At 36.1% G+C, this 24182-nt stretch overlaps 1 protein-coding gene across 44 annotated transcripts in view; it reads right to left on the bottom strand.

The window, feature by feature from the left end:
* Positions 1–24182, bottom strand: part of LOC122801915 (ABI family member 3 binding protein) — a 3486228-nt gene that overhangs the window by 1418096 nt on the left and 2043950 nt on the right. For 33 of the 44 annotated variants that reach the window (XM_044071601.1, XM_044071602.1, XM_044071604.1 and 30 more), the window contains 7 exons: positions 22500–22574; positions 22040–22114; positions 21368–21442; positions 19429–19503; positions 18942–19016; positions 18032–18154; positions 17637–17711 (listed from right to left, as the gene is read on the bottom strand). In XM_044071601.1, coding sequence (XP_043927536.1) covers positions 17637–17711; positions 18032–18154; positions 18942–19016; positions 19429–19503; positions 21368–21442; positions 22040–22114; positions 22500–22574 — 573 coding nt within the window. The remainder of the gene's footprint in view (positions 1–17636; positions 17712–18031; positions 18155–18941; positions 19017–19428; positions 19504–21367; positions 21443–22039; positions 22115–22499; positions 22575–24182) is intronic. The other 11 variants (XM_044071606.1, XM_044071622.1, XM_044071642.1 and 8 more) reach the window with 8 other exon arrangements.

Genomic DNA, 24182 nt, shown 5'->3' with positions numbered 1-24182 from the left:
TGAGTAGGATATTGGCGAAGGGGGGTATGTGGAAAAACAAATGGTTGCTGTAGACAAGATTGTTACCATCCTGCTGGCTCCTGGTCAATGGGTCTTTAACTTTGGTATCAAAAAGTGTAGAGGCATCATATGGGGCATTGATGAAGGACGTCTTGCTGCCTTGTGTAAAGTCCCACTGACTCATCTGGGTATGCTGTCTTATAGTAAGCCCTATGCCTGCCACTCTGGCTGAGCTATCAGCTGCATTACAATCAAGAGACATGGCTAAGTTAGAAGTTGACTGCAGAGTGGAAAGCTGGGGGTCCAGAGTCTTTTGGACATCCACAGGCAAAACTCCAGTAAGAGACTTAGAAATTTCCTTAGCCAAGTCCCCTTGAAATCTGATGACATGTGCTAAACAATTCAGTGAACTGAATGCAAAGGTCACTGTAGGGGTTTACCTTCATATCGTCGATCACATATGATCGACCGTCAAACCGTTTCCGCGAAACCAGAGCCAAGAAACTTTTAAAAAGTCAAATAAATGTCATATTTCGAAATTTCTGTCCACGCCACACCTCCAAACCAGTGCTACCATGGGTCAAAAAGGGGGGGGTGAGATTTTGCCATTTGGATATGTGGAATTCGACGTTCGGGACATTCGCACTTCGATATTCGCAGAAGCAGGGTCAACCATAGTGAGATTGGCATTATGAAGGTAAACCTACTGTAGGTCCTTCTCACAAACCTGTCCAAGGCCCTAATCTGCTTGTTAGGGGGATGGACAGAAGAACTCACTTCAGATAATTCCTTTTTGGTGGACATTGCTACAACCATGGCATCCACTGGTGGACCTTTACTTCAATGTTTCCTGTCTTTCAAAGCTGCTAGAATCCTACCCTGTTTCTTGGTTATCAGCTCAACCACATCTGAGTCCTTCCAAGCCCATTATGCCGTGAGGTTAATAAGTGGGTCAGTGGCTGGTACCATCCAGAATGATGCTGAGCCAGAACCAAAGGCTTCCAAAAATACAGACTTTTCTGGGGGGGAGGATTTTCAGTGGATCATACCCCTCTCTGTTTCATCAGTTGAAGGATTTCACCAAAGGTGACATCTTCCAAAGGGGACCTGGGTGAACCCTCATTTTCAACCAAGTCTGTATCCTCCATGAAAGACTCTGGAAAGGAATCTATGTGCTTTTGCTTGCACATCTGTTTCTTGTGAACGGAGTCTGTTTGGAGTACAGATGGTTCAGAATCAGATTGGGAGCTAATGTAGCAAATGGTTTCAGATGCCTGAGGTCCCAACTGTTCTTATCTGGCAGGATGATGAGAAGAAAACATCACAGGGTCTAATTGGGGCTTGAGTGGAACCAAACTAGGAAAAAGTTCCTTCTCTTTTGGTAAGGTGGAAACCCTTTCATAAATCTCAAAAGCTAAAGCTGCTGCAGGAGTTGAAGATCTCCCAGGATCTGAAGAGGAGAAGTAACACTCAATCCTGACATGTCCCAGCCCTGACGTTTACCTTGGACCTGAACTGTCTAGTGCTGAAGCATTGGTGGGAAGACACAGCTTCAACAGTCTCAGAGTCGATCCATCCTCTCAACAGCTGGCACCAACTCTACAGCTCTAAATCTCTTTTCAATCGAAAGGTATCAGAGTCAAGAGGATTAGGGAAGCTGTCTGTGTCGAAGTAGACTGAACAACTGGCCCTGATCTAGATGACTCGATATTAGTCAAGTCCAAAATTTTCAGAACCAAAGGGTGGACTGTAACAGGCAAAAGAAAAAGGAGGGGCAGAGTGGCTAATGGTTGGTACCTTCCCGGGGGATGGTACTGACAGATCACCAAGCTGGATCTGCATTCTCAAGAACTTTATCATCAGCCTATTGATGTCATACTCTATTAAGCTATGAGATGATCAAGTAGAAGAGTCTGATGAAGGCGTGGAATGTCTCCTTTTTTCAGGATCAGAGAATCAATCTTGGGCTCACTGGTTCCGGTGAAAATCGGGGCCAAGAAGAGGATGGATGGGACTGAAATGCTGTTGGTTCCAACCTCCGGGCAACTTTAGGTAAGGGTATGACTTGCAATGTCAGATCCAAGGAGTATTTCAAGGTAGAAGAAGAAGACTTGTCCTTTTTTATTTCCTTTTCTTAGTCTTTTTGTCTGCTTTTCCATTTATCTTTTTCCTTTTCCTTGTCTCTGTCCTTTTCTACAGCCTTTTCAGAAGACCTATCCCTCCTGTTTCTGGGCAAGAGAAGCAGAGGAGGAAGTCCCAGGCAACAAAGACCCTGTCTGTTGGAAGAGGAGACCTCTCACCACCAACTTATGGCATCAAGCTTGAAATCCTCTAGCACTTAAAGAAGCACAAGACTGGCAGCCTGTATCCAGATGGGCAGCACCCAGGTAACACACACATAAATTGTGATGATCTTGAGGGGGAAGCTTGTGCTTGCATTCAGAACATTTTTTTGAAAGCTTTCGACTTGGCCATTGTCAACCAAGCAGTATTCAAACTACAAAACACAGCTATGTATCTTTATTAAACTACTACCTTACATATTTAAATGTAAATATATAGAAAAAAACACTATTGTTAAACTTGCTAGGAAATGCCTAATATCAACTACTAATATTAACTATCTATACTAGAAAATTCTACTTAACAGCACACAGAAGAAAAGACCATTATTTAAATTTCAACACAGTAGGGAGAAAAAAGTCTCTCAGTAGGGGAATATTGGAAGAAAAGTAATTTAGCTATATTAAGTTATAAAATACTAAAACTATTTTTGAAAGGACATTAGAGTCCTAGCCCCCCGATGGTGTGAACCTTGGCTCTAAATGATCATTGCTGTTGAAGTGACACTCAAACTCCATGTGTGAAAAGGGATTGTGGATGGATGGATTGAGGGAAAACAGCCCTTGAATCATGTATGACGTTCTCAGGTGGTAAATGAGATCTGGGATATTAGAATGGAGTTCAGGGAATTATAGGTAGGAGTTGTAATCTGAGCCCTGGAACCATGGAAGCTTCAATTTCAGTGCCAAGGTTGTATCTGGACACATCAGACATCCCATATGTTGACTCGGATGAAAATAGACAACACTGGATCAACTATTTAATACCAACTGTCAAACTGTATTAACAATTAAATCATTAGACTTCTAGATCACAAGTCTTTTTAAACAAGATAAATCCTACACATTCCCCTACAATGGTAGCAGCACCCTGCACATCTTTTGGAGCTGCAAAAAGGTATTTAAATTGTGGTGTTTGCTAAAGTCTAATGTGGAGAAAAAAGGCTACACAAAATCAACTTTGTCATGGGAAACTGTAAATCTAAATATAATTCCAGAAAATCTCACTTAACTGAGTAAACACATCTTAATTACACCATGTGCCCTACTGAAATTTTATATAGCAAAAAATTGTTTGGACAGATCTAAAGTCGCATGCGAAGAATTAAAAAATATAGCTACGAAATACATCTTAGAAACTAAGTTAATTACTAAAAGCCAAAAGAAACATGCATATCACCAGAATTATTGCAAAACACTATTTGATACCTTAGCATAAAACTATATAAAATAGTTTTAAAAACTATGAAAGCCTCAAATAAGAATATTATGGACCAATTGTTAATTCATATCTACATAGCACACATACCTTGCAAGAATCTAGAGTGGAGTAAATGGTAATCTAGGGTGACATCAAAGTGTAAATAGTGTAATTAGTTACTGTTTACTTTTATTATGTATATTTATGTTAAAGTATTACTAACAGATAACTTAGTAAAGGGTATACTACCAATAGCTTTGTTCTCATAAAGTACTAAGTCAAGCAATTATTGAAATCAAAGCAAAGTTTTAGTAATTGCTGTACTCTTTAGGGTTTCAAAATGTTATTCTGTAAACAATGGTATGTGGTCAAATGTTAGCTACTGTTGATTCATAGCTATATGACCTGTGTTATTATTGTAAATAAGAAAAATAATAAACATTAGATTGGAAAAAAAGAATTCTAAGTCACAAGACATGGAATCAGAAAGTAACTGGTCAGCTGTTCAGCCTACAGTAAATACAAATACAAGTTTATTATACTTTAAAAAAATAGTTCTACTGAAATGACTACAGTAAAATCTATTTTACAATCAGAAATCTCACTTTACATAATGAGAACATAATCATAGCAAAAGTAAGTTATTCTCATTAGGGGTAATATATAATTATCGACCATGGGATGGGTAAGACAGATCTATAACCAAATGTGATTGGCTATTTTGAGCACAAAAAGGGAAACTGACTAGATTTAAAATAGCCCAAAGGGCAGCAAGCCTAGTACTTACTTATCAACCTGTGAATAGAAAAAAACTTTGCACATGATCTTTAAGGAGTAAACAGGAATTATTTAGAGAGGCTGACAAAAGGTTTAAGTATTGCAGAATAAGGGGAATTTTACAAACAAGACGATAAGCAGATGGACAGTGCTAAAGAGAAAATAATGTAGCATTTAGATAATATGCATGAGTTTAGAAAGACTGTTGTTAAGCAACTCATTTTTGATAAGAACTCGAGTACAAACACTGTTAAAACAGTGACTTAGGCAACAGAAAGAAAGAACTGTCACCAAACTTAGGGAGCATATCACAAAAAAAACAACCATAGATCCTACAGAGGCATTAAAGATACTTCAGAAATGTTATGAAAATCTGTATAAGGCAGAGGAATGTGGAAACCAAGAAAGAGCACAAATGGAAATATTTATAAAGGCTTAATTATGCTACAATTAGAGGAAGATGAATCTCAACAACTGATACTTAAGATAGAAAGTGATATAAAAACAGTGATGGATAATTCATCTGCAGGGAACATTCATGTGGAAATTTGGAAGTTAGAAGGGAGGAAAGTGATATAGATCTGGAAGATATTGTTTAATATTATTTTAGATGGAAGCAACGCACCAGCATCTTGGAAGAACGCTATGATGGCTGCATTACCCTAGACACAGCCTCATACAGGCCCATTTCAATTTTGAACCATGATTCAAAAGTGTTTATATCTATATCAACTAAAAGAATAGTAAAGGTGTTGCCAAAATTGATAAATATGGATCAATGTGGTTTTGTGGGGGGGGGGGGTCAAACATTTGACAAAATTAACAGAACAATGATGAATCAAAGGGAAGTAGAATTTAAGAAAATACCACTGCTGTCAGTGGGTCTTGATGTAGAGAAAGCATTCAACAGAGTAAGTTGGAATGTTATGAATAAGGCAGTAGAAGCATCTGCATTCATTGATATACTATTAGAGTTAATTAAGAGGATATATGAAAGATTGGAGGGAAGAATGGAAGTGGGAGGATTCCTCTCTGAAAAGTTGTGTTTAAACAGAGGACCCAGGCAGGGGTATCCTCTTTCCCCTATGTTATTTACTTTATATTAAAAGCCACTGGCAAAGAAAATAAGGGACTCAGAAATAAAAGGATATCATTACTATAGTAATCAAGAAACATTAGCTTTATTTGCGGATAATATTACTTTGTACTTGATAAATCCAGAAAATGTCAATTAGGTTTTGTGGAATATTTTGAGAGTTTCATGTCTTTTCAGCATAAAAAAGAAATGAAGATAAAACAAAAGTTATAGCTTTAAATTATGTACCCACTCATGACTTGGTTCAGCAATACTCATATTTATGGGGACATGATAAGATGAAGTATTTAGGAGTATTGATTAAAAAGGCTTCTGTTATGGCAGCAAAGATATGTGGGAAGAGACATAACAAAAGATAATACAAAAACTTAGAAACTGGAAGCTCTTGTTTATGGATATGGATAGAAATGTATGAGCAGGGAAAATGTTTTAATTCCTTTAGCTTTATTCACAAGTCATGCACATTTTTTATCAACCAGTGGAAAAGTTGTCGACAGTAATGAATAAAGAGTTGAAGGAATTTATCTGTGTGGTAAAGAGGGCAAGAGTTAAGTGGGATAAGTTGATCCTCCAAACAGGTGGTTTGGCATTACCTGATTTGAGCAGAAGGTTATAATTCAAATTGGAAAGGAATGATGATAAAGTATGTGTGTGTGTGTGTGGGGGGGGGGATCCAGAAATAAGGAGAGAGAGTGCGTTTTTGGATGCAGATCCTTAAGGAGAATAATACCCACGATACATAATATATTCATAAAGCTGCGGAAAGTATTCTAGGAACTAAGCAAACAGATGAATGGAGAAAGGGGATTTTGACAATATGGATGAGTGCATGTAGGGGTATACAGAAAATAAGCAAGAGGGGCTGGAATTTACTGCAGAAAACTGGCAAAGGAATCAAGGTATTGGAATCAAATAACTAGAAAGGAAAAGATAATAAGAGTGGCAAAGGCCAAGAAGAAAAAGGTTGTACTGCTAGTTAGAGAATGCCTCCAGTAACATGGATTGATATTAGAGTATAGGCAAACTTAACCGGGGATAAGGGAGTCCTAACTGACAGACCTGCTCTGGTAGAGTTTCTAGCCAAGTCTAGAACAGATGCAGCTATTAAAAAAGGGGATAATTAGTAAGGGATATAAAATACTGCATGATAAGTACAAGAATCAATCAGAAGAGGTTACAAAAGATTGGAAGAGAGGATGGAAAAGCAATTTACAAGGGAACAATGGGAGGGCATATGTATGGCTCACAAGTATACAACAAAGCCCAGAAAGTTTATGATACTTGCTTGGAAGTATTTGCAAAGGTATTTTTATACCTGAAGTAGAATTCAAAGAATTTTTCCTCAGGTAGATAGCAAATGTTAGTGGTGTGATAGGGAAGAAAGAAGTAAGTGGGAACATGCTTTTTGGGAGTGTAATGAGTCAACAGATTTAACAAGTTCCCTACAGAGTGCACGGTCAGAAATATTGGGGGACTAAATGGCTGTAACTAAGCAAATGATTCTTTGAGCTGGGACACAGGATTTATGTTTCCTAGACAAGGCAAGGGCTTGTAAAGTTTAATTCTGTTGGCTGCCAAAAAAGCAATTACTATGAAATGGAAATCAAAATCTAAACCAATTGTATTTGAAACATTGCATAAAGATTCATAGGTAAGTACCAGGCTAGCGGCCCTTGTGGAAATGTTAAGCCTAGCCAATTTCCCTGTTGGTGCTCAATTTAACCTATCCCATTTAGTGTTGAAAATGTAAAAATAATGAATACTGCAAAATATTGTAAAAAAGATAAAAACACTGGGACGGGGATCTTTAGTAAAGGAAAGGAGCAAATTACAATAGAAATAAATGGAATTTATGGGAACAATACATGTAGAATGATGTTCAGAAGGACAACTGAGGTTTGAGTGAAGCCAGGAATTGAGTAATTTATGTAATGATGGACTGAAAGGCAGCTATTATAAATAAAAAAAGAAAACATAATGTGTAATGTATGTAGATGGTAAAAAATGTTAATATGGTTTGTTTTATTGTTTTCTATTAATATATATGTACCAATGCCTTATGTGATATTTTAATAAAGGTGCTAAAAGAAGATGGGGCTAGTGAATGGATTGACAAACAGAGAGACAGTGAACTAAGAGTTAAGGGAAGGAGTGCAGGGCTGTGAAAAAAATATATGGATAAGATGGATGCAGTTAAGGAACTGATGAGTGTGTGGGTGGACATGAGTCTGTATAGTCTTGATTTTGAAGCAGAATGGTTCTGTAGTGAAAAGAATGATAACAATGTACTTTTACCATGGGAAACTAAGAGATCTACAGACTACTAGATCTGATTTCATTTCTTGCTTGAAACTATGTAGGAGTACTGGTGGGTGACATTATGTACGTAAATAGTACAGAGGATCCAAACATACTTGGCATATTTAAGGATATTTCAGTAAGGTTTGTATCCAGTAAAGGTATACATGATCTAATCCAACATGACATCTAATAACTCTTAACAAACAAAGTTGACAGTACATATGACTGAATATATGTGATATCATATAGTAAATAGGGCTTACTTTGGAGATCAGTATGTTTTTCTGCATAATGATATCTTTGAAAGTTGATAAAGATATGAGTGAAGAACAGCTTCATAGAGTTATATCAGCTACTTGCTTCTGCAATAGATACCCTGTGCCCCATGTTCAACTTTATCATCCTCTTTTACCCTCTAACAGTGTTGAGTAATAATGTACTCTGATCTTTAACATATAGGTTCATAGGTAGGTACTAAGCTATTGTCCCAAGGGCCTACGTAAGCCTAGCCAGCAAGGTACCATAGCTTATGCCACCCAAGAAAGTTATTTTCCTGTGCCACTGTCCAGCAGAGACACAGAAGTGATCCCCGGGGTGTATTTCCTATTTCCCATCCACTCATCAAGATTTTTCTTGAAGAGTGCTAATGAAGAACTTTGCCTGACATAGATGGGTAGCTTGTTCCAGAGTATAGGAAGTCTTTGATACAGGAATCTATCCCTCCAGCATGTCCTGTTTATTGTGGTGACAAGGTTTAGATCCCTAGAGCGTGTAGCTTGGAGGGATTGGGATTTCTTTAGGTGTAGCATGTCCAATAGCTCTGGGTTTGACATAGCTTTAATTGTTAGGCAGAGATCACCTCGGAGTAGGCAATATGCTACGGAGTAAAGCTGGAGTTTTTTGAGGTGGTCAGTGTAGAGCATTTGTTTGAGGCCAGTGATCCTCTTTGTGAGGTACTTCTGTGGCCTTTCCAGCTGCTGCAGATGTCTTGTGAGGTACAATCCAAAATGGGGCGTTGTACTCTATAATGGGTCTAATGAGTGACGAGTAGAGGGGAACAATAACCTCTTTTTTCCTGGATGAGAACCCTTTTATGATGAGGTGTGCCACGTAGAAGGACTTCCTGACTACTGTGGTGATGTGACTATCAATGGAGAGACTACTGTCCACCTGGATCCCAAGGTCTCTTATCACGCATTCGGTGTTAAGCAGATTGCTGCCTATGTGGTAGTTCACGGGTACAGAGTTTTTACCAAAGGGGATGACACTGCACTTTTTGGCATTGAGCTTGAGGCCATGGCTGTGATACCAGGCATCTGTCTCAGTGAGGCCCTTCTGTAGGATGTCCACATCATTTGGGGACTTGACTATGGTTTTTAGTTTGCAGTCATCTGCATACTTCATCAGCCAGAGGCATTCTGTGTTAGCCTGTACTTCAGAGAAGTAGATACCAAACAGGAGAGGTCCCAGGATATAACCCTGTGGCACTCCACTTGTCACTGCCTTGAGGTCAGATTTGGAGTCTGCAGCTTTTACAGTGTGGGTTCTGTCAGTGAGCCAGTTGGCAACCCATCTTGTGACATAGGGATTTATACCTAGTTTAGTGAGTTTAGCTATAATTTCAGAATGGGGGATGATGTCAAAAGCCTTGGTGAGGTCAAGATAGGCTGACTACTACTATTACTATTACTTTGAACATAAAATAAATCCGACAGTTTTAAGGGTCTGTATTAGAATGCTCAACATGGTGAATGAATATATTAATTTCTTACTGTTTTATGCTAATTCTTACTGTTAATTCAGTGTCATGGATGACAAGGGAGCATTTTTATATAATGTTTTGTTTTTAAGCCTTTATATTGCCTGGACCACAGCTATAGAGGATCTACTTTAGATTAGCACACTTGCACAATTAAGAAACAAACAAATGCATATACAAGTGAAGTAAAAAAGATGAACTACTGGCTAACAGAGAACTTTAAAAGGACAATCTGTTTCACAAGTGTCATTATTAGATAATCAAAGGTAATGGTGCTTAATCTAGCTATATTGAAGCGCTTTGTGGTGCTTAGCTGCCAAAGGAAGGTAAATCAAACAGCTAGATTTAAATAACTTTTACTTGCGCTTTAGACTTTTGCTGTGCCATTAGCACACGACTGTTTATTATTCTCATTATTTAATGGTAAAACACTTGTGCTTTACCATATCAAAGGATATTGGCAGTGGCGGTGAACAAACCAACACATGTAGAAGCTCAACTGTTAGAAATGCATACCCTGCTGGTGTTGAGGAATACCGTTGTTGGTTCTAGAGGAGCAGCAGTGTTTGAACACAGACTGTAAATATGACACCTTCTAATTAGTTGTGTATTGAGCATATCTGTGGATGGCCATTCTGCAATAATAAGCATTCATGATAATCCTTTATCTATCTTGAAAGCAATGGTGGGAATAGTGCTGCTGTTCACAGAAGACAGGATAACTGAAAGCCAAGGGTAATTATTATGGTGATACATGTATAAGAAGAAGAGTTTTTTTTGTTAAAATCTTAAACTTACACTTGAGATATTATTAATAAGCATGGTAAATGGAGATGAGCTTCAATAATTTATTTGACCAGTGCTTACTCACAATTGGATTTTTACACATTTCTGGACAGATTCTGATTTACTTGAATGCTAAGAACTGGTTTCAAAGAGATTGAAGAACTTCAGTAGGTAGAGAAGTGCCCCTAACCTGAAAGCAGTGCTTTCTTGTAGTTAGTAAATTTAAAAAAGTGGGTGTGGAGGAGGTGCTTGTTCCGTATAAAAACATTTTTGCCATATCATTTCCTAAATTCTGCATTTCCTTTTATCAGCTATATTTTTGCAGTGTTTTTCATTTTTTCAGTTTGACATTTTTTGGTCTGACAAATTTGTACAAATTACTATGAATTTGATGGAGCTCAGTTCTAAGAAGGTTCATACATTCCCCCGAGAAGCAACAAAATCAGAGCTGTTTTTATTAAGTAGGTAATGTAAGGTTACATCCTTTCTCCATGCAGATGTGAGATGCTCTCTTCCAGGAAACATGTTTATTTTACTGCTTGAATGCTTTATCAGTCTTGGTTGACTTGGCTTGTAATGTCATTGAAACGTTTGTGTTTCTAGTTAACTAGCCTATACCTCTGGACAATAGTATGCACTCACAGCTATTTATACTCCAGACTTTTGGTTTTATGTAGACATATTTATTTGTTTATTTTACATTTGTTTACTGGGAAAGTCTGTCTGGAAAGAAGACCCATTTTCAGCTGAGGTCTGGGGAGAAAAGCTCCAACATAATGATATTTTAGTAAAGTTTGACTTAAACACATAAATAATAAAAGTTCTTACAATAAAGAAGCACTGAACAAAGAAAAATACAGAACAATTTAGAAGATATAATCATAGTGAAGCAGATTTATTGGGAAGATACCTGAACAGTAATGTAGTTTACAAACGGTTAATTCTCCTATACATCCAAAAAGGGAGTTACTCACTTAGGTAAAAGTATACATTCTGAAAAGAGTTTCTAGTCTTTATGAGAACATAATGAAACCAAGTAAATGGTTCACCTTCCTGCTCAAAAAACTATTCCAGAGAGAAGAAAAAAGATAATATTGCTTGGATGGGCTGTTAGGATCGGGTAAGACAAAACACAGATGATAAGAGGAAACTAATTGTATGAGCCGAGTAATAGTCTGGTGATATACAGCTACATAACCAGTTTGTATTGTAGTATTCCTGAGATATAGTTTGAAAGCTTGTTGGTTTTGAACTACTGAAGAGTGGTAGGGATCATTCCAAAGACTGGAGATAAAGTACTAGTACAGCAAATCTCCAGCTATGTTATATAATTTAGATTGGGAAAGCAGCAGTTTGTCTTTTGAGCACAGGGTTCTGGTTGGATGCTATTACTGGACCATGCCTCTAAGGGCAGCATATTTATCTGGGTTACAAAATAGGTTAGGGATTAGTAGAAGCTGACTGTAGTGGAGATGCTGTGAGCATTATATCCAGTCACACTGTTTAAGTGCTATACAGTGATATGTTGTATAGTGGGTATTTGCTGCAAATCTTACTATTTTGTTGTAACATTGTTCTAACTTAATTTATATGTTTGAATGTAAGTTTGTGAATAGTGGAAGGCATAAATAGAGTATGTAGAAGGTAGGTCTTTGTTAGTTTCTCTTGTTGTGCCAGTTAGGTATGGTTTATTTCTATATAATAAGCCAAGCTTTTGGTGTTTTTATGGTAGTTTGGAAGTGGATATCAAACCTCAGCCTGTTATCTGTTATGACTCTTAAATGTTTAGTATGTGTGAGTTGCTCTGCTGTTAAGTGTTATTAGATGCTGTAATATAAAAATGGATTTTATTTTCGGATAGTGACATAGAGGTAAATAGCAGTAGCTTGTTTTCTGGAGGGTTTAATAATAGCTATGAGTTTGCTAGCCATAATCATATTGAGGAGGAAAATTCTTGGGTTAGATCTTGCAGTTTTTGGAGACTGGGGCAGTACCGAAGAGAGCAGAATCATCTGCATATTGTATTACTGTGGCATGTTTGGCAGCAGTAGGTCATTTATAAATATGTTAAATAGGACTGGTCCTAATAAAGATCTTTGTGGTACATCAACTGTGATAGGTAGGAATGAGGAGTATTCCTGCTTCCACTTAACTGCTTGATACCTATCAGTTAGGTAATTGTGAAACCAGGTAGGGGAGCAGGAGGAGAACCGCCTAAGGATGGAAAGCTTTTGTAGTAGTCTGTGATGACAGACAGTGTCACAAACATTTGAAAAGTCAAGGAATATGGAAGAGACCACATCGCCTGTTTCTCCTTTGTTGATTTTATCACAGAACTGAAGTAAGGTGATAGTGGTATTGTGGTTTGGATGAAAACCATGTTGGGTATGGGAAAGGGGATTAATAGAGGCAAGACAATGTAAACGTGAATACACTTCTCCAAAGTTTTACATACTGGGGACAGAACAGCAATGGGTCTATAGCTAGAGTAGTCTAAGAATGGTCTACCTTTACGTAGGGAGACATATATAAGCTTTTTTTTTTTCTAGCTAGAAGGGGTGTGATTCTAGGATGGATCTATATATTCATATTGATATGGGATATGATATGGCTTCTGCTGCTAGTTTCAGATATTCAGGCAGGAGACTGTGGCTACGCTAGTATTTTTTGCTTTGATAATTTTTTTTAAATTGTAGATATACGGGTAGGTTTAAGTGAGAAACAGGTTTGCTTTAGATCAGTTTGGTAGATGATCTTTTGGTCTTTGGGGCAATCTTTGATTAATGATGCTATTGCTTGTAGGAAGTAATTGTTAAAGTTAGTTGTAATAGTGGCTGGTGAGGTGTCTGGAGAGGGGTGGGTTGTGGACTATGACTAGGGTTAAGTGGATTTTGAGCAGATTTCCAAAATAGCCTAGGATTGTTTTGGTGTGTTTGTTGTAGACTGTGGTAATGCTGTTTTTGTTTTAATACTATTTTTTTTATTTATTTCTTAGCTGCCTAAATTTTAGCAGGCTTTCTTGAGTTTTAAAGATATACCAACATTTCCTTCCTTATCTGTCCTTATCCCTAGCTTTCTTTAGCTGTCTTGTTGTACAAGAGAGCCAGGGTGCATGATTTTGTTTAACTCTTTTTCCCCTTAGGGAAACGTGTGTTTAATATGTTACTGGAGATGTTGTTAGAGTCTAGAGTGGCTTAATTTATGAGGCATGATTTTAATGTGTCCCAATTATATTGCTTCAATGTGGAAATAAATTAATTTGCATTGAGGTTAGAAAGTTTGCAGATTGATTTGTAAAGGTGTTGTTTTATTATGTAGGTTGGAAGCCTGTTAACGAAGCAAGGTAGATGGTTACTTAGATGGTGTGGTAAAGTAGCAGCATTCATAGTCTTTCCATAAATACTATATTATTATAATGCACACAAACCCCAAATTATATTTTTTTTGCTAAACTTTCACAAACTGTCATACCTTGTAAACTGTACTAACTAGATTGATTTGTATAGTTGTTTTATTATGTAGGTTGGAAGCCTGTTAAACAAGGCAAGGTAGATAGTTACTTAGATTCTCTGGTGAAGCACCTCTATGAGAGCAGTTGTTGGGTTTTGTAGTTAATATCCAGTCTAGTATAGAAGCTTAGGTGGTAGATTTATTATATCTAGTTGGGATGGCTATGATTTCAGAGAATCCATATAAATTAATTGAGGTGGTGGGGATGTCAGATTTAATTATAGTCCAGTCAATATTTAGGTCTCTGAGGATCATGTTATTATACTGTATATTCTTGGATAACCAGGAGAGTATGTCTTCAGCAGTGGAAACACTACCTCCAGGTAGGATATAGACAGCTGTGATGCATACGGTATTGTAAGGGTTAAGTTTTTACTTGGAAATAAGGATCTCTGTATTATTAAATTCTGGAGGTTTGAACTGATGAGAGTTAGTTAAACGTTGTTTGTATATATGATGACAATGGTTCCATGTTTTATTTTTTATGATCTGCTCCAACGATTCTGTAGCCTGGTGGGATCATTTCTGTATCTGAAATGCTAGCTTTTAAACTTGTTTTTGTAATTTTGAGGATGTCTGGATTACAGATGGATATGAAAGAGTGTAGATGTGTTACACTGTTGCAAATACTTCTAAGGTTAATATTGATAAATTTTAGTTGAGAGTTATGTGATTTGCTTGAAAAATTTGAGGGGTTATGGTTTGAACATTAGAATTGGTATTAACTGGGTTTGGGTGAATATCTCCAGAGAGTTGTAATCTAGACTGTGAGATTAGGGATGAAAGTAGCCACTTGTCTTTGATTTTTATTTTTGAAAGTAGTCTACAGTTTGAGTGGGTTTGTTTTAAGTAGTTAAGGAATACTTATCCTATTAACAACTATATGGTGTGGAATGTCACACATGTAGCATCCTACACTCATCTTGCATTCCAAAGCATTTTCTGAAAAATAAAATTAAAAAGCATAAGATAAACAAATCTAAATATTTTGTATATAATAAAAACTATTAAAACCATATAAATAGCAATGTTATCACAAAGAAGTATTCCTTGCAGTGATAATAGTCATAAATGCACACAAACCACAAATTATAGTTTTTGTTAAACTTTCACAAATTGTCATATCTTGGAAACTGTACTAACTAGACATATAATGTTAGAACATTTTTGTTAACCAGACATAAGTTTTTACATAACAACGACAATTTCTCTAAGTGCATGTTTATTGAGATATTTACAGAAGTACAAAAACTTATGCTTGATTGTATAACTAGTAACATAAATAACTAAATAACATTGAATATAACTAAAGATGTGCAACTTAAAGTGCAAATATCAGAGACAGTTTTCTTCAAGAATATCAAAGGTTTTGCCTGATATCATGCAACAGTTTGTAAGTCACTTGGTTTCTGAAGAATTAAATACATATGGAAATGATTATTTTCATAGCTAGTGACAAACAACTCAATATCTCATGCATAGTGTGATATGAATGGACATTGATAATGAGATGACCTGTCTCCCAGCATAGCATTTCACACCATGACCCTGAATAACAGGTAGGGTTCTCTGTTATGAAAATATGAACATAAATATGAAAATATGCATAATACGTGACAAATTAATTGATTGATTTCTCTACTCTAGGACATCTTAGATTAACAATTTTAAAGTAATTCTGTTAATAACTCTTTGCACTTTCCAAATACTGCCTATTATTAAATGATACGTCACTTGGTTAAAGAAGACAGGTCCCAAAAAATAGGTTGGATGCCATAAGGAAGTATGGATTTGAACTGAAAATATGCAAAAATTGCATTACAGGCTTAAGTGGGTTAATATAGGTTATGCTGTATAGATTGTGGACTTTTGGTAGAGGTTATACCGTACTTTATTTTTAAAGAGAGGTTGATGATTGTGAGTTGGTATGAAGTTGGTGGCCAAGTGTGTTAGGTGAGCTAGAATGAGGAGAGGTATGCAGTGCCAGTTGGAAAAGCAGTGTGCTTTCTTTGAGGGAAAGATTGAAAGAGGTTCTCATGTTGAATATGGTAGTTCTTTATTAGAGACTATGTTTGTGCAATTTGTTGTAGTTAAGGTTTTATGAGCATGAGTTATTTTAGAAACAGGGAAAGAGTATACTGGAAGTCAGTTAGAAACAGGATACATGTATACCTAAAGTCAATTAGTTTACTGGGAGGGAACAGCCTGACAGGACTTAGAAAGCAGATGAAAAAGAGGGAGGAGTAAGAGACATTATGTCTCTTGTGGTGTAGCGTGGTGTAAAATCAGGCTTGGGATGGGACAAGATAATTTCAAGATCTGAGTGGTAAGTACAGTGGTTGGAGAAAGGGTTAGGTATAAATATAGTTATGGTGGGGGTGAACTGGGGATAGGGAGGGGAATGGAGTGGGGCTCACCCATAATACATGCATGCAACTGTGCCTAGAAAAACAACGTGTAAAGTCTAAGCACAAATCTTTGTGTAAAACAATGGTACATTTACAATTTGTGCTAAGCAACTGATAAGTTCTTACTTGCACTATATACTGTGGGAGATACATGGCTGACTACAAATATAAGGAAGATGAAATTTCACTTAGAATGTTATAGGTTATATTGTCTTGAATAATATAGCACTGCAGTTGCTGCCAGGAGAACAGAAAATAATTTACACGGCAGGGGGAAGAATAAGAAACACAAATCTAAGCTGTAGGAGCAAATAATATAAAGCATTATTCAATCCAGATCAATCTACAGCAAAGACAAGCATGTAGATACCTCTATAAACATTTAGGTGGCATTCACTGTATTTGTGTTGTAATAACAGACAGTGGTTTGCAGCACTCAGTATATGACATATAGTCTTACCTTAAGGATGGAAAAGAATGTTTTGAATTGCCTGTTAATTGGTAGCCTTGTCATTTTTGTTTTCTTGCTATCTGGAGTGACTAAACATTGCAACACATGCAAAGATTCTATTTATAGATTTAAAAGCTTTATATTTTGAACTGCCTTTCACTTAGTAGCCTTGTCTAAGTCCTTTTTTGTTTTCTGGACATCTGTGGTGACTACAGGATGAGACAGCTGTACTGGTTCTATTTATGGATGTAAAAGCCAAATATTTTGAATTGCCTGTCTTTTGCCTGCCTTGTCTCTCTAAGTCCTTTTTTGTTTTCTGAATGTTGGGGGGGGCGGGGTGACTACATGATACATATGTACAGGTTCTATTTAGGGATATAAAATCTGAATATTTTGAAATGCCTGTTGATTGGTAACCTTCTCTCTCAAGTCTTTTTTTTTATCTGGGTGTCTGGGGTGATCACATGATGAGATATGTACACAGGTTCTACTTCTACACTGATTTAGATGATGTCTGGAGTTTGTTGAGGAGCTCTATGTGTACTGTAGTAACTTGAGGTATTTCAAAATAAATAACAAAATGCAACACCAAATTGACTAATAGAGGCAATGTGCAAACTGCCTAGAATAAATTACAATCTCATTCTTCAGTGCCCAAGGATTAGATCATTCTTTAACTTCTTAAGAATTATTTAACAAACCACAATGGATATTCACATATTTCTCACCTCTACACACACACACACACACACACACACACACACACACACACACACACACACACACACACACTTCTATACCACTTAAATTGTTTTGTCTCTCAGACTTAATTTGAGCAGCCCAAAATTGTAGACCCTGTGCTTTGCATGCTTTCACTCCAGTTTAAATGCTAATTTACCTGCTAATATAACCTTCTTTGTTCTTTCCTAAGTACCAACGTCCCATTAACTAACCAGTAAATGTGACAAATAGTTTAATAAGGGAATTAAAAATAATCCAGATTACCCTCTTGGATGTCTGATAAATCAGATGTAACATGATTCTGAGGCACAGGAGTTTCCAGGTTTGGTTCATTAGTAGCTGAAAAGTTAACATTATGATGATTAGATTATGATTATGGATTTAAAATGGCACACAATATGGTAAAGAAACTAATTGCCAAATGCAATTTACCATCATTCTCATTTTCTCACTAAAGTTCAGTAGTGGCATTGTTGGTGAGAACCTAATAATTCAGTTCACACTGTAATAAAAGTTTCAGCTGTGAAAATATGATTAGTATTCAGTATACATGCTGACTTTATCCTGTTGTGTCGCACAGAATGGTGCAAAATAATAATGGCTGAAATATGAAGTAAACTGCAAAAAATGCTTACAGTAAATAAATTCAGAATATTTACCCTGCATAGTCCCTGTAATAACAAGTATGTTATTTGTTTTGGGGATAAGCGTTTTCTTCTCTGTAATAACAAGTGTGTTATATGTTTTTTGGATAGGCATTTCCATATCTGCACTATAAGAAACTGAAAAAAAGAATGAATAAAAATAAACATGAATGCTAGATGCAGGCTAACAGATCAGACAGTAGTGGAATGCAATGCAACACATTTTATCCTGAGCATAATCTATACCCTATAATGTAAGAACAATATTTGCAAGAGAGGACATGATCTAATTAAATTATATTTTTGAAATAACACACAATAATTAAAAGCAATACTAACTTTTAATGCATTCACTGTCAAATGAATGTTTTATTATATGGTTCTTAAAAATAATTAATATGAAACCCAAGCTCTGGTAATACTACACCCCCTGATATTGCAGTTGGCTATATCAGCTGCCACTGAACTTGAAATTCTGTCACAACTCTTATTTATGGTGAATAATGCCAAAGATAAATTTGGCATTGATATATTTGTAATTTACATGAAATATCACATGGAAAAACTATAGCACAACAAAGTTTGTCTGTATAGCTAATAAGACAGGCCACAAGAATATATTTAGCATTTCTAAACTCATTAATGAGCATAATGTATTTAGTTGCCATTAAATTTTGATTATGCATCCTGGATCTTTCTGTATTGTTTCCTTGATGAAATTTCCAGGTCAGCATTGAAAACTGATGTTTCTTTACCTTCCTGGCACACAAAAAATACAAAGTAGTTCTACAAACCTTAATTATTTGCCTATATTTTATGCACCTCTCATCACTGGTGTGGTTTATAAGCCATGTTAATCAAGAGCATTACTTGCCCTATTAAAACTGATATGCATAGGAAGAAATTTAAGAATGATACTAATTACCATGCATGAGTTCTGGTGAAAGTGATGTTTCAGGTGTTTTGTGCACTGGAATTTCCAGTTCTAGTTCTTTAGCAGCTGCAAAGAAAAAGTTAATGTTTACAGCTGTATGACTAAGGCAAATGAAAAAAGACTATTACTGATGACTAAAAAGGCTTTCAAAAAGGAAAGAAATGTCCATTCCAAGCAAAAATTTAATTTTTGTATTGTACTTTTCAGATTTAAATGTAACATTTCCAGCTATAAGTTACTTGCTAGACATTCAAATAAAACAGTTTCACCTTTATCAGATATGTTGTCATAGCAATAACAGTCTATGTAACATTAATGAATTTATTATTTAACACAGCAAAATAGGACGACCTAGAAAAAAAAATATTCTTTTCAGTAAATTCCTGTAAAGGCTAAAAAAATAACACTGAACTTGTCAACAAATTCTTTGTTAGGTATGTGTACATTCAAGACAAGTGTCAATGATTGTCCTAATTACCATGCTGGCTTGTTGGTAAAGCAGAAGTATCATGTGATTTGTGCACAGGAGTTTTCAGGTCTGGTTCATCAGTAGCTGAAAAAAAATGTTGATGTCATTATTATTAAGGTGAGGTTGCAGACCAGAATACAGAGCAGTTGTTTATATAGATAGTGAAAAAAAAAAGGATATCCATGTAGGTATAAAACTGTTTTAAGGCTACACATTAACATACATCACATAGTTATTGATAAGGTGTGTGCAGTTACTACATTTTATGTAATTTGACCTGCTTATCCTATACTGACACTCATGTCCTGGTACCATTTATCACAATTATTTAGCTTAGTATTTTTCTCTGTATTTTTACCATCAGCATTTTTGTGGTATGTCCTCAAAGATGCAGAAAATATATCCATAGTCTGATCAGTTTGCAACAAGACTAAAATGTAACCATAATATAAAATAGCTGAAAGGAAAATGTCACCAAAGTACTCTCCAAAAGAATGGTGCTATAGTGCAAATTTAACATGGACATTCTACAAATTTCAGTTTGAAATTCTGGCCTGTCAAACAGAAAAACAATCCTTAGGAGTACTTCACCTCAAATAATTAAGTATTAGCACAGTACTCATTTCAGTCATTAAATTTCATGAACTGTTAAAATAGACTTGTGCATTGGAAATGCATCATTAAGATTGTTTGGGGCAACTGCATTGTACCTTAATGTAACTGCCATTTATTTTCTTCTGTTCTTTTTGTTTTTTGTTTTTTTTTTTCTTCTTTATATTCTCTTTCATATATTTAGAATATTCACTGGCCTTTGTAAAAAAAACAGAAATATAACAAATTTCAAACAACAGGTGAATATCCCCAGCTCAATGATAATGTGCCTATCCAGGGGACTCACTCTCCAGGGATGTGCACTGGGAAGCACGAGGCTATGCTTCTCTACTACAGCTGCACATTGCTTTCCTTGTGGCCATGGCTTTCTGTGATCTGGTGTGTATTTCTATAAACCTCTCCAGTATACATCAGGAATACTGCAGCCTTATGCTTATCCAGCATATCCCTTTAACATCTCTGTTGCCCCTCATCTGCTCCTCCACTGCCAGGGTTGCTAACTGACCCTTGGTTGCTTGGGATATAGGATTTAATCATGCTATGTCATGAAGATGACTCATTCTGTATTCTGATTGTTAAGGTGTCTCACCTATCCTGACTTCATAAGTATGGTTTTCCTTTTCTTCTCCTATTCTAAACCATAGGTCTTTACTTCCCTGTATGATAGAATGGGCATGTCTCCTAATTAACAATCTATTGGTATCACTCCTTTCATCTTGAAAATATATAATTGTTACTGCATAGGGCAAATTCTCCACAATGTAAAGAATGTGTTAAACCTGAAGGTTGACCAGCACTTGCATGTAGAAATGTGCTGACTTGGGTGGTCTTCCAATACATTCATGATAGCCATCTACACAATTTCCCACAATTTTACAATCACTGAACACATTTTCGTCTCAGGAACTAAAATGTAAAATGTTGTTGTGTCTTTCGGCTTTTACCGATTAGGGGTCGCCAGAGCGGAACTCTGGTCCGCTAATGATTGACAGTAAATTTTTATGTGCCAAGTTGCCGGCCCTGACGCACAACCTTCAACAAAGGTACACCCATTCACGAATGTCTCCACACAGAAGACGCTCTAGCTAAGAAGCGAACAGGACGTCTTACTGTGAGGCGACACTGTTACCGCAGCACCACCACCACAGCAGGGAACTAAAATGTAAAATATATTCCATTATTAATATCTCTAAATTGACTGCAAAAGTTGCAAATTGGTTAGGCATCCTTCTACAGTAAAACACCAGATTATCAATAAAGCACCATTCTTTTGGGTAAAAATATAACCAGCCTATAAAGTAACATGGGAAAAAAGAAAATAAAAAGTTTATTTTACCCTCATGGGTCTTGGACAAACCAGGTATAATATATGATTTGCTCAAAATAGTCTCCGACTCTGGTTCATTAGTTGCTGAAAAAAAAGGCACTGTCATGATTATGAGATTACGTGGAATAACCTGATATTAATCAGTAGGTTTAAAAAGTTTGGTAAATGCAGAGAAAACACACACACACACACACACACACACACACACACACACACACACACACACACACACACACACACACACTCCATTCATAATAAAGCATTTCCTTGGAATAATTGAATTTGTTGTAGTTACTTAGTCAGTGTTCATGCAGATTCACTCATCTTCAGTAGTCTATAATCACTGTCAGTACATTTGACTGCCAGTCTACAAAGCTTAACTGTTTAACTAATTACTGTATGCTACAGTCCCACCACACACAGGTCTTCCAATGCACTCATGATAGCCATCTACACAACGTCCCACAATCTGACATCCAGACAACAGATTTTAGTCTCAGGAACTACAGTGTGAAATATATTCAGTAATTATCTCTTAACTGATTGCAAAGGTTGCAAATTGGTTAGGTATCCTTCTAAACTAAAATACCAGATTATCAATAAAGCACCATTCCTTTGGGTAAACATATAATCAGTCTGTAAAGTAACATGGGAAGAAAGAAAATCAAAAGTTTCGTTTACCCTCATGGGTCTTTGGCAAAGCAGGTATAATATATGACTTGTACAAAACAGTCTCCGACTCTGGTTCATTAGTTGCTGAAAACAAAGTTATTCTCATGATTACAAGATTATGTGGAATAATTTGATATTAATAAGTAGGTTTAAAAAAAGGTTTTGGTAAATGCATAAACATACATACACAGTACATTCATAATAATGCGCTTTCCTGGAATAATTGAATTTCTTGTAAAGTTTCTTAGCTATTAGTGTTCATGCAGATTCATTCATCTTTCAGTAGTCTATAGTCATTGTCAGTAGATTTAACTAATTACTGTATGCTACAGTCCCACCACGTCAGGTGGCAACTGAAGGCAAAGCAGATGCTGCCATACTTTAGTAGTTCATCATGAAGCAAGAAGCTGATTGTCATATCACTGAAAAAAATATGCAGAACATGCAGATTAAGAACACTCTGAATTACCCTCTTGATTCTCTGGTAACTCAGATCTATCATATGGTGTAGACACTGAAGCCTCCTTTTCTGGTTCAACAGTAACTATAAAAGGCAAATTAATTATTTAGGAATTATTAAAAAGTGAGACAAAATTCAACAGATGAGATACATGATTATAGGTTTAACATCATATCCAAAAGGTGAACATTGGTATTAACAATCATTTCTTATATGTTTTTTTAAACATTGTTGGGAATTAATATGCTTTTACTAAATGTTCTGCCTTGGTCATTAGCAATAGGTTCATTAAACATTCTGCTGTAAATAAAATGGCTAAGAATCAATTTTGCCAATTGTTTCTAATGTAGAAGTCAGTACCTCCTTATCCTTTATTTTTCTGAATACCATGAGTTAATATTAATCCAGTAAACATGTATCCTTCCACCATATTTCTTACTGCTTTTTATATAATTTTAGTATCCCATTTGGTGAAGACACTGCATTCTTTCTACACTATTAAATATGATATTGACTTTTTAAAATAAGTGTTTATTTCAGTTTTGTCTTTGGTTATTTCATTATCTCTCTCCACTTTCTTCTGCTTTACTTGGAAGAGCTCTTCTTTCAAGTTGTATGTATTTTCTGACAACTTTTAAATGTGCCCTTTATTTTTCCTATATTCCTTATGGTAACTTTCTTTTCTGAACTGGGGTTTTGCCAGCTGCCTCTCTTAATTATTGCCTTACTATAAGATCCTAATTTCTTGCCTTTGCAATTCCCTTCCTTATTTATGTAAATCTGTTACACAATCATATTATTAAATTAATGCCTCTTAAAAGTTCAACACTTCTTTTTGTATGGCCTGTATCTAAAGCTGAACTTAATGTGAACCTCCCTCTGATAACTGCTTACTCATCAGTGTTTTCCTGTTTCAGAATGTATGGCTGTTTGTCCTTTACTACAGAGAACTGGAAAACTGCACAAAATATTGAGGATACTATGAGGTATGAAACCCTGAGTAAAATCTGGAGTATGATGCATCGTATCTCTTCCATATTTCCAAATGAACACTGAAAATAATCTGGGATATAATATAACTCAGCTATATTAGCCTTCCTACTGAACACTGCAGAGGATGTGGGGTGCAATATGTCTTATCTGTAACACCCTTCTTACTGAACACAGAGGTTGATTTGGGGTATGATATGTCCTAATTATATGAATATTCCAGCTGAAGACCTAGGATGAGCTGGAAAATAATGTTATCCATATAAGACTTCCTACTTGAACTTTGAGGTTGATATGGAGAATAACATACGTTATCTGTAACATCATTCCTGTCTTACACTGAAGATGATCTTATACTTAGATGTAGTAACAAAAATTAGTTCCAATCCATATGAAACACATTTACAAATTTATATTAGCCAGCATAATGGACTCTCATTCTCTAACATTTTGAGCATGAACTGAATAATCTCTCCTCTGTAGCCTTCAAAATACCGAATTATACATAAAACACTGTTGAGTGTCCTGCAGTATACTTTTATTTGCCAGTGTGACATGTACTACTGAATCTCTTCCTCTAACCATTATTGTTTTGTTGCTTTTTTTAATTATCTGTGGAGGGTCTATGTCAATTAAACGAACGCTTGACATGTCGAACGTCTTATGGTCGAGACCATATGATCGACATTTCAAGTGTTCCCA

This window comes from Protopterus annectens, chromosome 5.part0 (assembly GCF_019279795.1).
Source record: "Protopterus annectens isolate FY-2018-M chromosome 5.part0, PAN1.0, whole genome shotgun sequence".
Taxonomy (NCBI): Eukaryota; Metazoa; Chordata; order Ceratodontiformes; family Protopteridae; genus Protopterus; species Protopterus annectens.
The sequence above is the reverse complement of the archived record's forward strand: the minus strand, read 5'-3'. Positions and strand labels throughout refer to the sequence as shown.